At 37.8% G+C, this 17,318-nt stretch overlaps 1 protein-coding gene across 1 annotated transcript in view; it reads left to right on the forward strand.

Annotated features, from left to right (window-relative positions):
* Nucleotides 1–494: 494 nt before the first annotated feature.
* Nucleotides 495–17,318, forward strand: part of ANKRD28 (ankyrin repeat domain 28) — an 83,810-nt gene continuing 66,986 nt past the window's right edge. Inside the window, exons 1-2 of the mRNA XM_085307517.1 lie at nt 495–1,139; nt 2,268–2,351. Of these exons, the coding sequence (XP_085163643.1) occupies nt 906–1,139; nt 2,268–2,351 (318 nt within the window). The 5' untranslated portion in view covers nt 495–905. The remainder of the gene's footprint in view (nt 1,140–2,267; nt 2,352–17,318) is intronic.

The raw sequence follows: 17,318 nt of genomic DNA on the forward strand, positions 1-17,318 counted from the left end.
CTGGCTCGCTTTGCTGAAGCGTTCTTCCTCAACAGTAATTCCGCCACACGCAGTCCCTGACGGAGAAGCCACAGCTCTTGCCGGGTGAAGGAGAAACGAGCGCTGTGCATCGCTTGTGTCACTGACGGAGCAGAGCTGCCTCCATGCGTGGYGTTTGGGGACCCCGGCTTCCGCAGGCTCTGCTATTCGAGGAGTTCATTGTCCCTGTGCTCTGACTCATCGCATGTAAATGTGCTGCAGCCCCGCTGTGCGTTGCAGATATTCCTCTCGCACGGGAGAGAGCTATCATCCTCTGACCATGTTCTGAATAACTGCTGAAAAGCAGACTTTTTTTTTTGGGGGGGGGGGAAGATGGACCGTCTCTGACGTTGACAACTGAAGCTGCGGAATTACAGGGTGACGAGGACCGGTGTTGCTTGCAGTCAGCAGCAAGGCTGCTGCCACTCTGCGTTTACCACTGACCTTGCAGGACTGGGGCGGCCGGGGGCGGGGGGAGCGGCACCGTCCCCGCCAGGGCACTCGTCCCCCCGCTTCGGGCCGGTGTCCCGGTGCGGCGCCCGCGACAACGGCCGCGCGGCGTGCCTAGCCCCCGGCTGCCCGAGCCGAGCCGCTAGCAAAGGGCAGCTCGCTGGGGAAAGGGCAGCTATTTGAGACGGCGCAGCCTGTTCCAGTTGAATCGGATCTAGGAATATTTTTATCAGCTGCTCCACGGTTTCCCTGCTGTGGTTTTGATGTCGAGTGAAATTTTATTTAGAAAAACGAAAAAAGCCTTTATGATTTTTAACCATCGTCTTGAACTTCTTGAGGTTTTAAAATCTGAAAAATKAAATGTAAGGAGGGACTGGAGTATTCTTTTTTTAAGTGTTAGTACACCAGCAGCAGCACTTGTAAGTTTGTGAGTGTCCATGAAACAGGTGACAGTATTTTCTGTATGGTCCGTGTTGCGTTACCTGCAGTGGGGTTCCAAAAATAGTTGCTGGCGTTTTTTTTTTTGTTTACTTTTTCTTCCTCAAACGGATCGAATGAGTCGTGTCTGTATTGTTGTTTTGGAGGAGGTGGAAGATGATTCTCCCACATTTATTTCCAAATTACCTCAGGAAAATACATCTTTACGTCCCTCGCCCTCTGGAAGTGTGCTGGTAAGGCATGTTGTTTGTTGGCATAATTCCTGTTCATACTGCTGTTGCAAATACTGCTAGTAATTGCCATAAGGTTAATGTGAATATGCATGATGTTGAAACTAGAGGAGAGATGGTAAAAACTGCCTATACCGAGTAAGTTGAAGCTTAGTTATAGAATTAATGTGTTTTTTCAGGAGCTCATTCCTTTGTGTGTAACTTTATTTATGGTACAGCAGTAGGAAACCTCAGCTCCTGTGYAGAGGCTTTCTAGAGGCCTTGTAAAACTCTGTTTGCAGTAAGTGATTCTCCCCTGCTTTACTCTCCATTCCTCAGTGGTGCATTTATGCAGTGCCACTTTAGAAACTGATGTAATCATTATATTGCAACGACTTGTTGGGTTTATTTTGAGAACTGATACAGTAGGTTGTGTACAGAAAGCGACAGTACTTACAAGCTAAAATAAAAAAGAGGAGAGGTCGTAACATAGACCTACCTTAGATCTAGGTTATTGCTTGCTAGACATGGTCAGCACTGTGGGAGCTGTGCCTTTATTTCTTTAAATGATTTTACTTTGTCAAATCACTGACTAAAATCATGCTAGCATATCTCAGCAGCTTTTCTTACTTACCAGGAGATCTTGCTATATTTAGTAATATGTGTGTGTGAGTGTGAATTTGTTACCATACTTCTCTGATGCACTTTGCTTTCTTACTCTGTAACTAAACAGGTGAAAATTTCTAATAACTCTAGTCACTTGCTAATGTGAAAGGGGTTTGTTTACATGTACTTCATAGAATTCATGGTATGTGTTAACATGCTCACTTTATTTTAAGCCCTAATTTTATTACAAGGATTTCTCTTTTCAGCCATTGTAAGCTAGTGTTCTAGCCTTGTTTGTTTGTTTGTTTTTTAATGGTTTGTTGGTTGGGGCAATGAGAATGTTGGTGTGCTTGAAGCTTTTAAAACTTTAAAACTCGCAATTCTTTCAATTCTATTGTTTCTGATTTTTCATTTCACTGTCTGGGATGTTCTGTTTTGTCCTTGTTTAGTGTTTGTATATTATGTATCCAAAAGCCATGTATGTATCAACAAAATGGAAATGGAATTATGCTCTAAGATAGATTTTTTTTTTCCCCTTCATTTCAGCCACCTTTGGTTCAAGCTATATTTAATGGAGATCCTGATGAAGTTCGAGCACTAATATTTAAGAAAGAAGATGTTAATTTTCAGGTAAAAACAAATATCTTTTGTTCTGAATACAAATTCATTTCATTTTAATACAGTTTTCTACTGTACTAATCACTTTAGAACTTTGCTAATTTGAGTATATAGTACAAGACCATGATAACTTCTGTTTTGTTTTTGAGATGTGTAGAACCAAAAGCAAAAATTCAATTTGGTATATATATTCTAAAACTTTAAAAGCATTCTTCAGAATCTATCTGACTAATGCCAGCTGAAGCATATAGGAGTCCTGCCATTGACAGCAAGTTTATTTTTACAGGGTCCTACTCAAGCTCTGTAAGACAAGTTTTGTTTGATAAGGCTGTGGATTTTTTTTCTCTGGCTTTTGCAATAGTCTTCTGTGCTTTTAAGCAAGATGGTATGATGAATTGTATGACATCAAATGACTTAATTTTTCTAGTAAGTCATGAGACCATTTGTGCTGAGTCTCTTTCCTGTCCCTTCATATGCCCACTCTGGGCATGTTTTAGGTATTTTTATTTTTGAAACTTGATTAGTATGTATCACTATTTATATTTCTCCATGTGCAAGTCAGCTTTAGTGTTCATAAATGCAGTGCCTGTAGACAAAGCAAGGTTAGTATTTTCCTACCTTTTTAGTTATTTACTACAAAAGCCTGTGCTAGGTTTCAGTACATAAACAAAGGTGATTTTCTTTTTTTCTTTGCTCTACCTCCACATTCGTCAAACATTGAGTCCATAAATACAAATAGATAGATGTGCTTAAATAGGAAAGCACGTTACTATTGATGTCTTTTAAAGAGGGCTACTTTAGACTACTAGGTAGTTACAGTGAAGAAAATATCAGATTATTCCAAGTCTGTTTTTTTACAAGTTTATACATCTTGATTGTTTTTTTATTCCTTTCTGGGGATACATCTCCCTTTATACAATGTGTTGATATCTTAGTAGCATCTAAAGTATATTTAGAATGCAGCAAGTACACTATATTCTTCATGTCCACCTTCTCCAGCATAGGCAGACGCTTATCACATGTGAGAGCTGCTTCCTATCATGGTGATCCTAGAAAGTTGATTGGTATGAGTCCTACAGTATTTAATATTTTAAATTATCTGTCCCTTAAAACACCATTTCCCAGGAATGATTGAGCACACAGATTCTCCATTGTTCAATAGAAATGAAGAAAGCTAACTAGAAAACTGCCTAGTGGGATTTTCTCTGTGTGTGCGCGTGTTCTTTCCTGGGTTTTACATATGTTTATGTACTTGGCTGTAGATAAGATATTCCCACATAGTCTAGATCCAAAATATTCTGCTTAGTTATGTGCTGTAAACTGGTGTGGACAGCAGGAGAGGGAAAAGTGAAGAAAATGAAGTGGCTATGTGTTTTTCCTAATAAAGAGAAGGACCATGATAAACAGTTCAGCACTGTTCTGACTGTTGTTGATTATGTTAGAACGAATGTATATGCTGGATTTTTTTTTTTCCACTTAGCTGTCCAAATACGTCAGTATGCTTGTTTGAATTCCAGACTCGTTCTCTCCAGTGCCACTCCAGGAATGTTTTCTCCTCTCAATAGCAACTAATTATTTTGCAGTTTGCATTTTAACAGTTAAAAGATTCTTTCCTTCCTCTAAGCAGTGGGTCGCGTTATGTAACTGGAGACTGAGCAGAGTTCTGCAAATTAAATTTTGCTTAGAAATGAGCTGGATATAGGGCTGTTCTAGGTCTTTGTTGTGACAATGACATTGATCTAGGAAAAGTGTTGGTGTTGTGATGAAATGAGAAGGTTTTTCTTACCATCTAGCTTWGTATCTTTTTACTTTTGGGAGTATTTATAAATGTAATCTCTATTAATCATCGTTGGCTTAATACTGTGTTAAAACTACCTGAGTTGGGTTGATGTATTTGACCTTTTAAAGCTACCCTGTGGCAACTGTTTGCTATCATGGTAATATCTACAGATTATACCTGGGCTGGGCTGTAGTTAAATGATTTATTCATAAAACAGATGATGTTTTGTACCATAGTGTTAAATTTGGAAGGATTCTGAGGTTGCTGGTTGTTTTTATTTTGTTTTTTTTCCCCACTCCTCTCTCCTTCTCCCCCCCCCCCCAATAGCATGAGGAGTTGTGTGTAAAAGTAAGATGTTGTACTGATGGCGCATTCAATTTTTTCAGGGAGAGGATTGTTCAAGTCTCACTTTAGCAACCTTCTTGAGTCACAGTCTAGACCTATAAAGTATGTATTATATTGTATTGACTCTTGCAGTTATGTCTTAAAAGAAAGAGGAAATTGAATATTCTTTAGCTGTTTAAGCTGTGGTTTGGAAAGTATTGACCTCTCTTTAAGTTGCAAGTGTTGGCTTTTGAAGACAAAACTGATTTATAGAAACTTAGATCATATGTACTTTTTGGAAGGTGAACTCTCTCAGCCTCCAATTAATAAAAAAGTATGTGTGGAGGGGTATCCTTCTCCCTCCCTTTGCCTGAGAAAGCTTGAGAAACTATAGCAGCCTGCTCCATTAATCAGCTTGAATCATGCACATCACATATGTCAAGCCTGATGTAGCTTCTGTTATCCACGTTGCTCTTGCTACACTGTGTGTATGTGTGTGTGCGCATGCGTATATTTTTTTTCGGGTACCATACTGCGCTTTTGAGACTTGCAAATAAGAAAAATGTTTTGTGTGGTAACTGACACAATTAATTTCTTTTTTTATTAGTTAAGGGTGTGCCCAATATTTCCTGCTGTTTCAAGAAATAGAAATAGAAAATGTTTCAGTTAAAATCCTATGATAAGCTTTTTAAACTAAGTTAATTTTCGTTAGCTAAATTGATTTCAGCATTGCTTTTTTCAGCCTTATGGCTGTCACTACTGTAAACTTGTGCAACTTCTGTTTGTAACCAAAACTTTTATGATGTGTAGATCAGTTTCACAGATAATGAAAACTGAATATTTAATTTATTTGCTAAGAATATAATCTGGAGGAGGAAATACCAGCTTACTGTCAGAAATAATACAAAGGTATATCTGACTATYGACAAGACTTTCAAAATTGGAATAATTTTTTAATCCCCCAGACCTATTAGGCTTTTTCTATGAAAAGTGGTATTTCTGGTAACTCTATATGTAATTTTTATAACCTGATTGTACCTGATCTAAGCCAAGGGAATCCTCTCTGGAACCAGTGTCAATATGCCCCTTGATCTTTCAAAGTCATGCTAAAAGCAAGCAAGCTGTCCTGTTGGGAGTCCTGAAGTCACACAGATCTCTCCCAAKTTTCTAAAGGGCTCACTGTTCCTATTTAAAATAGTGGTTGATGCATGTATGAAACACCTGTATTTTGTTGCTCACTGTGCTTTTGAGAGATTATGCAGTACATTCTAAAGCTGTTTTCTGTGTGAATTTGTATTTTTCTTACAACACAAAATGTAAGATTAGAAAATGAAATTCCRTATACCGTACCAAGGACTGCAGCAATCAAGTTATCCCTCAGCTTTCTCTTCTGGACTATTGGCTATCTTGTGCAGACTCTACTATTTAAATTAGTGGCCCTTTACTGTATCTATAGTAACCAAAGTAACAACCACAAGAAAGCTCTCCTGTGCTATTATTTGGGGAGGAGGGGCAAAACCCCCACAAACCCCCCCCCCCCCAAAAAAAAAGAAAAGAAAATACAGTTTCTTCTTCCCTCCCTTTTCCCTTCCCTTTTCTGCTTCCTCCCCTCTTTCCCCTGCCTGTATTAGCTAGTAATAGCCTTGACCATGAAGTTTTTGTTCCTGGGACTGGCAAGGAGTATGATTTAGGAATGCCAGTATGGTAGGTACAAATAAGACAGCTAAATCCGTGTGTTTGACTTTATTTTGAGCAGTGGGGTTGCTGACTGGATGACTGTTGCAGTAGAGATGTGGGCTCTATTCCCAGCCTTGCCAGGTAGGGTTTGCATAACTTCTCGAGTTATTTGCATATTAGGAAAATAATAGCATAGCAATTCCTCCTTGGATAAGAGATAAGGTCTTATTTGATTTTCTGATAATTTTTTAAAAATTATTTTAGTCTGTATTTTATTGCATATATTGAAAGAGGAAGAAAACTGGTCTGGTGTGACCAGGCCTAGGACTTCTCTTACTGCACTGGGTACCAGGAGACTCTTAAAGACTATTAAGCCTCTCCAATATGCTAGTAATTCAGAAATTAATGATGGAAGTTAAAGAGCAGTTCAAAAACAAAAATTCTCTAATGTGATGCTCGTATTGGTCAGTAATGTCCTAGAAGAGGTTAAATAGAAAAACAGGTAATACGTTCCATGCTTTGGACACCTGTGCTGTGGACTGGACTCTGGGATAACTGTTTCTTCTCCTGCTTGTGGAAATTCCTGAGAGCGAGCAGTGCAGTGTAGAACAGGAAAGCCTGAATTTGTTGGCTGAAATACAGAAYGTTCTACAGAACTTAGTAGAATCCAACATCTGATCATGCAAATAAATCCTGTACCTATCTTGTATATTAAAAAGTTTATATTTTAGTTATATGGAAAATTGAATTACTTTGCATTGTATAATTCAGTAGTCATCTTGAAGTATCTTTCAATGGGGGGGGGAACCCTTTACATAAGTATGTATCGTGGCCTTGCTTACAAACAAACAAAAAACCGTAATATGTAATGTGGTAAAAATAGTCATTAGGGATTTTTACCTTTTATGTTCATTATCTCTTTGTAGCCAACTGTTTTATCAACAATACATGAATAATATGTGAATTTTTTTACATTTTTATTAAAAATATGCATGCATACAACTGCATATGTAAATTTAGTATAGCTTGACATATCTATGCCTCTAAAAACCTCTTTAAAAATTGCAACTCCTGAAATATTTGAGTTTCATGATCAGTATCTTTTGTAATTTAAAAGTAATGTTAGTATAAGCATTTGTCAGCTGGGACAACCTGAAGTGTCTCACAGCAGGTTGAATAGGTGGTGCTTTTCAAATAGTGGCAGTCAAGCTGYAGTGCCATGTTTCTGTGGGGGCTGTTTGAGGCGGGGGAAGGGTTTTTGTTTTTATCAGGGAGTGGAAATAGTTTTGAGAATAACAGGGAAAAACTTTGACAGTATTGTAAGAACATTCCTGTGGGCCAGGTAAAAGCCAGGAAGATGGGCATGTACGGAAAGTCCCAGCTCAGGAGTCCTGTATGAGTTAATCAGAAAAAGGTCTTGTGATGTTTCTTCAAGTCTTGTGTTTTGGTCTATGTGGAGCACACTTGGAATTAAATCATTTTCCAGACAAATTCATCTATAACTCTTGTTGTTAGATGAAGCTACTGACAGTCAGCAAAAAGTTAACATGCAGTTTTTGTATCTAAACAACTGCGAATAAATTGTAAAAAGTTAGTGTAATGAAGCAAAAGCTAAGCAGGTGGCATCTAGAAGCATTTGTGGTTTTTAACTCTTCAAGGTGTATTTTTTGAAGAGGTGAGAGAATATATGTTTACTAATTAGTTCATGTTAGCAAATAAAATTTTTCTTGCCTCAGGGATGTCAGGCCTAGTGTTGGAAACTTGTCAGGTTCATCCAGGCAATGTTGTCTGTTTGCATGGCAGACTTTCTTGCCGGCAGCTGCAGTTGGCAAAACAAAAAAAAAACTTGCACTAATGTATCTGGTTTCTGAGACACCATCTTCCTCCCTGGCAGGCTAGCCTGTGCAGAAAGTTCCCTCACTTCTGCCTTGCTGACTTGGAGGTGAGGGAGGAATACAGAAAGCATCCAGAAAAAAAGTGAACTATTATCCTGAAGAGCACTTATTCTCTGTTTTTGAGTTCCTATGTTCTTAGCTCAGAGTATGAACTTTTCTTTCCTAGTGGTAGTCATTGCTAGAGAGTTTAAATCTGGCATATTTTTTCCCCCTTTTTAAAAACAGTAATCACATTCTTTTCCTGTGGGTTGCTTGTTAATTTCTTTTCAATTGCAGATGAAATTTTAACGAAGAAATGCTGTAATTACTGCAGCTTAAACTATCTTGACTGACAGTGTGATGGAGTTGCAATAATATTTTATTTTGGAATAGCACACAATTTAGACTCATTAAAAAAAMCCCTTAAATTTAAGACCTTTTTTCTCATATCTCCAATATGATGTAATATCATGATAATCATTGCAAAGAAATATTTAGTGGGAAGTGCTGATTTTGATGTATTCATGGTACATTAAAATAGTTATACTTTTTTCCTCTGTTGAGAACACACTTCTTGTCATAGAGAAATACTTAAAATGAGGACAAATTTTAGTTTAGCATCTTTTGCAATATGCTAGTTGCAGCTAATGTGATTCTAAAGATTGGCAGCTTTAGCTTTTATATCTGATCTAGAGAAAAAAAATGTTTTCAACTACTTCTAATTTTCCAGATGATTCAGTTTTAAATTTCTGTCATAAACTTTAGGCCTTAGGGTTTTGGTTTTTGTTTTGCACTAAAAAGCTTTCTGCTTGATTGAGTATTATTTTTAATTAGTTCTTATTTTCAGTTTAGACTGTAGCAGATCAGTGGATCTTTGAGGCTGAAAGATTCTTTTTCAGTATTTTCAGCTTAAGAAAAAAACCATTAGTTGTCATTAGYCATTAGTTGTAACTTTGAGTTTGGTACTAGTTGTTTTAATACAATTTCATCCTTTGAATGCTCCATAAAGTGAGCAGTAGGTGTGAATCTTTGTAGAAACGAGATTCACATCTGTATGTCCAAAGCATTCAACAAAGACAACTGAGCAGGTATTTGGAGCAACCTTTTCAAATGGGTCTATGCTTGTTGCCTAGACCTTCATTCATTTGGAATCAATAAGTTGCACAATTTTAACTTATACTACAATGGGCTAAAAAGCATAAATATCTTTCAGAAAGGTTGAGTATCACTTACAACATTGTGAACTGTGAAGAGGAAGTTTCTGAGTAACAAAATACACTTGCTGTTTTGCAGTGCCGATGATGTCTGTCTAGATCTGCAGCCATATATTCTTGCAGCAAGGAAAAGGTCAAATCTCATGTAAAAGAATGTCATAGTTGTTGGGAATGTTTGTCTAAATGTGACTGTGTCTAAACATGAATAATTTGCTATAATGTTTTAAAGTATTTTAAGAGCAACTTATTACATAGTAATTTTATGTAGAAATCAAAAGGAATAAAACATTATAAAAATATAGATGAAATATCTGTGTGCTCTTGAAATATGTTAGTATCTATTGTGAAATCCACTTAATCCCACCTATGTTAAAAATTAATAAACCTGCAGCACACTTGATGCATCAGGCTTTTGGATTTTGAAATAATTGCTGAAGTACTCTTAAAATGGTACTATTCACTTTACATAGAAACATAAATTTCTGTCTCACTTGATAAACTTGAATTCTAAGGGTTTTGATGAAGGTCTTGTATGCTGCAAAGCCTATCAGTTATGCCTAGATGATACAAGTGCTACTAGTTCTTTTCACTATACAGTCCAAGTAATTTAACATGACAAAATTGTAGAATTTTCTATCTGTAGCGTATTTTAATTTGTTTGGGCCAAACAGCAACTTGCAGGTAGTAAGGATTAAAGTGTGGTAGTTTAACTTCCGCTGAAGAGGCAAGCTACACTTCGCTTCATTTTCTTACCTAATTCTTCTGCTAGACCTCCTAAATTAATTTTTGTTGCTACAATATTTGGAATGTACTTTGTTTTTGATAGAGAACTTGTGGTGACTAACTTAAAAATGCATTCAATTTCAAAAATGGGTAAGCTAAAAATGTGAAAAGCATAGGGAAGGTTTGTAAATAGCTTGTGGATCTTAAGAAGGCTTTTGTGGTATTTTCATGTTTGTTTATATCTGATGTAGTGAGTCCAGCCACTACAACAACAAAATTGGACTCAATTGGCTGTCTATAGTGAAAGACTTAATGCCTTGTCTCCTGCTCTGAAATCCTCAGGGTACAAATAGTTAGCTACTTCCAATTTAAATATCCAGAATATTATGTGGTGTTAGACACATCAATGTCTTTGAAAGCTGAATTTTATTGACTTTTCTTTAAGTAGCACTGCATAGTAGGTGTGAACACAGGTATTCTTATATATGATTCTGTAATTGAAAAAAACAAATTAGTTACTCACTCAGCTACTGCTTAGTTTTCATGTTACTCTCTCTTCATCCAGAATGGCACATTTTAAATGTGTGTTCATTTGCCATCTTCCCTGTAGTAGTAGTCCAGTATTTTCTTTTATTCTGAACATCTTTTCTGTTGATTACTGCCCAGTGGAAGCTTTCAGGGGGTGCCTTACCTCTGAGAACATTGAGAGTCAGGGAAGTCATGCCAGCTTTTAAGCTAAAAGGTTGTTCAGTTGATAACAGTGGTTTGGAGGACTCAGATATTAAGAGAATCCAAGATTTCCCAGCAAGGCATTCACAAAATGCAGCAGATCAGACAGCCCTATTAACTGTTTTCAAATTAAATAGCTATTCCCATTGGGCATGTGAACAAATGAAAACCCATTGAAGAGAGCGTTTTGAAAGGAATTGATTCTTAAATTTTTTTGTAAAAATATCTCATTTTTTTAGTAGTGGAGATACCCACGCCCATTTAGAACCTGATTTCAGACGCTTTAGCAGAGACCCTAAAAAATCCTTTATTAGGTGACTGTGGGATAGTGAGACCTCCAGAGTCTGGAAGAAGTCAGGACTAACTTTATTGCACCATCTAAATAACTGTACTTAATACCTTTCTCTTAATCAACACTAATCTTTAACAAGAATTGAGAGAGCTTTTCTAATTAGATGGAAGCATTTTAAGTAGATAATTAATTTTATACTTTTGCATAAAGTATGCGTAAATATGTATTTTTTTCTCTTGATATATGTGGGAAAGAAGAAAACAGTATATAATCATAAATGAGATTGATTGTAGCATTCATCTTTATCATGTTTGTACTTTCACCTCTAATAAAATATAGTAATAGAGAACAAGATATGTTTCTTTCTCCTTAAACCATTTCTATGTGCTGTATTTTCTGATTCTAGATATTTTCTGTAATAAACTTTCTAAATATTTCCACCACAAACAGGAACCCTCACTTCCTTTGCTGAGTGACCAGTCTGATGAAATGAGTCATGAGACTCTCCTCCCTTATCAAGTGTTCACTTAGTTGGATTTTTTTTTACATCTGAAGAGTAGTAGAAAAAATCTGTGAGGAATCCTATTGATTTGGAGCATGTTTGCGGTCCCTCAAAGGCAGGTGCAGCTTTTGCCTGATCAGAATTGACAGCCAAGTATCAGTAATTCACTTGCAAGAAAAAGATTGAGGATCTGGATTTTATGAAGGCAATAAGTGAAAGCTCATATGAATGTGAATTTTTTTTTTAATTAAACAAGACAGCTTATGAGACTTCTTGCAGTTAAACATGCTTTGTTTAATTTGAGGGATTTTTTTAAGGGAGTTGATAGAGTTCAGCACTACCTATAAGTGTGTTTTTTTTTTTTTTTTTTAAATCATTCTTGAAAACATGAATAGTCAAGTTTTGTAACTGAAAGAGATGAGAAGAAACTTAGGTACAGGAACTACAAGGAACTTTTGTTGTGGATTTCCTGTCCCCTAGTTGGACTAGTTGGACACTAGTGGAATATTTTACAAGCGTGTCATCTGTAATGAATCAGATATTTGCTTTTTAATGCAGTTGAGAGAATGAATCATGTTTTTCAGCCGTTATATAAAGTATGTCCACTTAGTATTGAATTCTTCCTCTGCTGCAGAAACAGATGTAGAGTGTTTTAAATACAGTACTGTATAATTAGGCATTTTACTTTGGAGTTGAGACTCTATGAGAGAACCTTGCCAGTTCAAAGAGAAATAATTTTGTTTCATGTCAACAACACTATTTCACCTGTGCAGAACAGATTTTCAAATGTGTTGAGCTGCTTCTATTTGAACAATGCTGCTGTTTGGGAAGGAACGAGGAAGCCCTCTGAAGGCTTATCTGACTGGTATCAGCAAACTGCTGCTTGGTAAAGTACAGTCTGGACAGTAGCTCTCAAAGAATTACCGTTGCAGTAAGGTAGGATGCCATATTAAATGAAGATTGTATTTACATATTATAGTGCTGCCTTGTGTTCAAATGAGAAATGTTGTTTTGAAAATTTCAGATGCACCAAAAGTATGGTATGCTACCCTGGCTAATATATTCTGCTTCTCAGCAGGGCTGGTAAGCTTGCCTAGCACTATGCTAATATGATTATGCTGTTTGCTAAACTGGACAAACAAGCCTGGTTGTTTGCATGGCAGTGTTTTTACCGTACTGTTTGTACATTGAATTTGTTTTACAGTAATTGTGGAATTGACAGACAAGTTTTGTTTCAGTCATTGTTACTCTTTTAATGTTGAAAAATTGCCACTGATTTAGAGGACCATGAATAATTAAATCAAATTTAAATATGCTTCAAAGAAGTTTGTGTTTGAGTCTCTGGTATGATTATCTTAGTGACAGAGATTTTGTAGATCATGTGTAATTTTCCATATTACTTTGTTGCTTAAGATTGTAACCTTCAAAGAGTATTGGAAGTTCTACATTTGCTGCTGCTTCTACAAAACAGAAACTAGAGGCAAGGTCTTGAATAGTTACAGCTTAGTGGGGTTGCTGCTGGCACTTGCTGTGCCTGTCATGCAAAGGATTGGTATTTGAGAACAGAACATCCTCACTGAAAGAACAGAGAAGAAATAAAGCTCTGTAGACTTAATGTGCATTAACTTCCAATGTAGACGCAGTCCTTAAAAACACATTGCTTGTTTTAGTAAGATAGGTGTGTTTTACTGTAAATTCATAGTAGTACAGATTATTTGCAGTAACTTTGAGTGAAATTTCTTAATGCATATACAGCATACATTTGAATAAGACAATTGTCTCTATTTTATAAAAAGTAAAATCTCTCTCTTCTGTTAGGATGGGGTATCTAATGTGCTGTCAATAAACATAATTGTTCCTTACATACTGTTCAGCCCCTGTTACGTAGGCTCTAAGCAAGGTAACCAGCCATTTCAGTACCAGAAATGGAAGCTGAAGAAATAYAGATCAGTTACATCCATTCTTTGTTACAAATATATTTAAGTATATCAAAAATTGGAAAAAGACTGTTTCTTTTTTGTCAACTACATTTTCTGGGGCTATCCTGTAAGTGCTGAAAGATGAGGTTCTTGTGGACTGTCAGCAGTGGGCTGTGAGCTGTGGAAAGCCTCATGCTGGCATCAAGGCTGAGCGTGGATGAACTAGAGGTCTGCTTTGCAATGAGGGCTTTCCAACTCACAGATCTTGCTCAAGCACATGCCTGAAAGTCCAGATCCACTGCCTACCTGGATGGTGAAGTCTGAGCAAAATTTTCCAGGCCGATGATAGTGGGTTACACCTTTTTCATCTCAAGCTTGTGAAATCTTGATCTTTCTATGGGCTTGTATTAAAGTCCTTTCTGGTCACTAATTTCACTTAAGCTTCTATTTGCACGAAATAGTAGTTAAAGTGTAGACATTTGTGATACTCATTTGTAATCATTGCAACTTGTAAATACATTACATAGTAGTGATCTATGATTTCAAAAAAATGTCTTACTTTGGTTGCTGCCAGCTCTTTAAGTGTCTTATGACAGCTATGTTCCTAAGCTTCTCCCTTGTCTGCTTGTTTTAAGGAATAGTCCAAATAAAAGAAACTACCTCGTTCCTCAGGTTTCTGGCGCTTTTGGAGGAGTTTTGGTAGTAGCCTTACCATTTTATTGGGATTCTTTTGTGATAGATTTTGGGACTTCCAGTTTTCACCCAGTTTTCATTTGGGGTTATTATTGGGTTTGAGTGTGTTTTGGTTTTTTTTTGTTTGTTTGTTTTTGTTCTCTCTCACACTGATTCTGAAGAATGAAAATATTTTGATTTTTTTTCTTACCTGACAGTGTGACTTTATATTAGTCAGCAAAGATTGTTTTAGTGTTTGTAAGCTACTTTGAGCCAGGTGTCCCGAATAGCGCAAGGATATCTTAACAGATGGACTTTGTGCATTGAATCTAGGTGACCTTACTTTAAGAGGCTGTTCATCTCAAATTCCACAAGCAAAAAGTTAAAGCTTGCACCAAATAACTGTTTTTAACATTAAAAACATAAGCTTGAAAACAGTATCTTTTTCTGCCACCAAGATAGTGCAGTTTGTGAGATAGATATCTGATTTACATTAAACACATGTAGGTTGTCATTCTAACACTCGCCTTTGCAGTGAAAAAGGCAGCAAACACAGCTTTTCTGAACAAAAGTGTCATTGGCCCGAAAGTAATGTGGTGGATTTAAGCTGGGATGGAGATGTGCATACCTTACCTACTGTGGTGTGATCTGTCAGTGGAGCAGAAACAGAGACTGCGTTGTACTGTTTTGTCTCTTGGCATATTTGTCTTATTTGTGTCCTCATATATTACAGATAGATTACAGGGTAAGACAAGACCTTCAGTGTCCCTTGTTCAACCTTCTGTACAAGCACAGGCGATGTTACATAATGTGCTTGACGTCATCGTACTGCCACTATGAAAAACCCATCGTTTTCACATACTATTTTCTTTTCAAAAATTAGTTTTGAGTGATGTCTAATAGTTTGCTCCCKTCTTAGAAATTGCATTCCAATTGGAAGTCTGGGGGTTTTTTTGTTTGTTTTCCTGCCATAGATTCCAAATAAATGTTTGCTTCACTTTGGGGAAAGCGAAGGGAGGGGTGCGTTTATTTTGTTCCCTTCCTCATAGGATAGGTTTTATTTATTTTAATACAGAATATAGCTTTGAATGCTATAGAGTTCTGGGATTTGGGTCGGATTTTTTTTTTTTTTTTTTTTTGATATTTTGCCCCTGACGATCTAGTACTTTAATAAATAGCCTTGGCCCTAAAAGTTGCTCTGTTTTGACTTCTGAGTCACTAGAAGGAAAATGCATCCAAAATATCTTGACTACAGTTAAAATCAAGTCCATCTTACCGGGAGGTAGAGAATAGCTCTTTCTTGTCCAACATATTGAATGAAAAATTCGCTAGCCTTCGTTAGTGAAAAAAGAGACACCAAATTCTTGATTACTGGAACTCAAAATGACAGCAAGTAGCTTACAACTTGCTTAATTATTCAGGTCCTTGTCCTGCAAAGACACAAAGAGGCAACTGACTTCATTTACAAGGAAACCCAGCGTCTCTGATTTGGTCTAAGTAACACACAGACACGTGTGCAGGCACATACATTCACACACACACACACACACACACACAAACACACACATTTTTATACAATAGAGACCTAGTTTCAGCTTTTCTTAGGGGCTGTACTTACTCTGTATAAGAATATAAAAATCTAACTAGCAAGAATTATAAGAATGACTGTAGGATTACAAAATTAGAATGCAGGTGAAATGAGAAACTCTGTATTCTTAAAAAAAAGAAAATTAAAGACTTAATAAAATATCATATTTGAAGATTACTCTAAAGGGTATCTTTCTAAGTATGGAAAGAGACTTCCATGTGTTTGATTTGATTAAGATAATCTTTAACTCTTACTCCTTTTAGGTATATGTTTCTAACTAAGAAATTTTTACTYGAGTATTTTGGTTGAAAGTTTAGCTGGCTATGGGGTGCCCCCATCACGATCAGAGATCAGGTTGAAGTTTAATGTTTAAGTTCCTGGGTCTAAGAGTGACTCATCAGTGCTCTGCAGGAGCTGCCTGGACTGTTTGTGCCTGGCTGTGTTGTCCTTCCAGCAGATATCAGGGTGCTTGAAGTCCCCCATGAGAACCAGGGCCTGTGATCATCAGGCTACTTCCAGCTGTCAGCAGAAGGCCTCATCGACTTCCTCTACCTARTCAGGTGGCCTGTAACCACCCACAACAGCGTCATCCATGTTAGCCTGCCCTTTAATCCTTATCCATAAGCTCTTGATTCGCTCTTCCTGTCTCCAGGCAGAGCCCGATACATTCCAGTTGCTATCTCACATAAAGAGCAGCTCCACCACCTCACCTTCCTGGCCTGTCTTCCCTAAAAAGCACATAGCCCTCCGTGACAGCATTACAGTCTTGCGAGCTATCCTACCATGTCTCTGTAACTGCAGTGAAATGATGGCCCTGCGACTGCACGCAGATCTCCAGTTCCTCCTGTTTATTCCCTATGCTGCATTCATTGATATACAGGTATTTCAAAGAAGTAATCAAACATGCATGTTTCCCAGGAGGGGTGCAAGAGGATCCTCCATAGCCATGTCTCATATGCATGCACCTGCTGGAGGTATCCCAACTTGGGCTGACTGTCTCCATAATGCTCCCCCTCCCTGATCCAACCTAGTCCTCCTTACCAGGCTGGCCAGTCTGTTGGCAAAGACACGCAATGCCCTGCTTAGCGAGGTGGATCCCATCGCTCTCCACCCATTGTGTGTTTTCAAACAGGGTTCTGGGGTTGTAGAAACTCAAACTCTGTTGCCAGCTCTAGCAGTGCAGCCAGTTGTTAACTTGGCAAATCTGTCTACTCCTTCTCCCATCTTTCCCCCTCACTGGCAGGATTGAGGAGAAAATCACCTGGGCTCCCAGACCCTTGTCCACCGTGCCCAGAGCTCTGAAATTTTGTTTGATGGTTTCCAGTTTGCTCTTGTTATCTTTAGTGCCTGCCTGGAAGAGCCATAGAGGTTAACAGTCGAATGCGTGGACAAGCCTTGGCAGTCTTTCAAAGACACCTCGTATTTGAGCTGTTGGCAGGCAGCAAACCTCTCTAGAGAAGAGGTCAGGCTGTCAGATAGGTGCCTTCATCCCCTGCAGCAGGGAGTCAACCACGACAATCACCACTTCTTCCAGGTGTTCCTGCACAGGATCTGTCATCTCAGTTGCTTCCATTGAAGCCATGCCCAGCCMCTCCTCAGCCTGGAGGGCACTAAACCTGTTCTCCAATTGCAAGTCTTCAGGAAGAGTAAGGGCCTTTCTCCTCCCATTGAGAAGTGACCWGCTT

The sequence above is a fragment of the Rhea americana genome, unplaced genomic scaffold, assembly GCF_003343005.1.
Source record: "Rhea americana isolate MKP2758 unplaced genomic scaffold, rheAme1 scaffold_26, whole genome shotgun sequence".
In the NCBI taxonomy this organism is placed as follows: Eukaryota; Metazoa; Chordata; class Aves; order Rheiformes; family Rheidae; genus Rhea; species Rhea americana.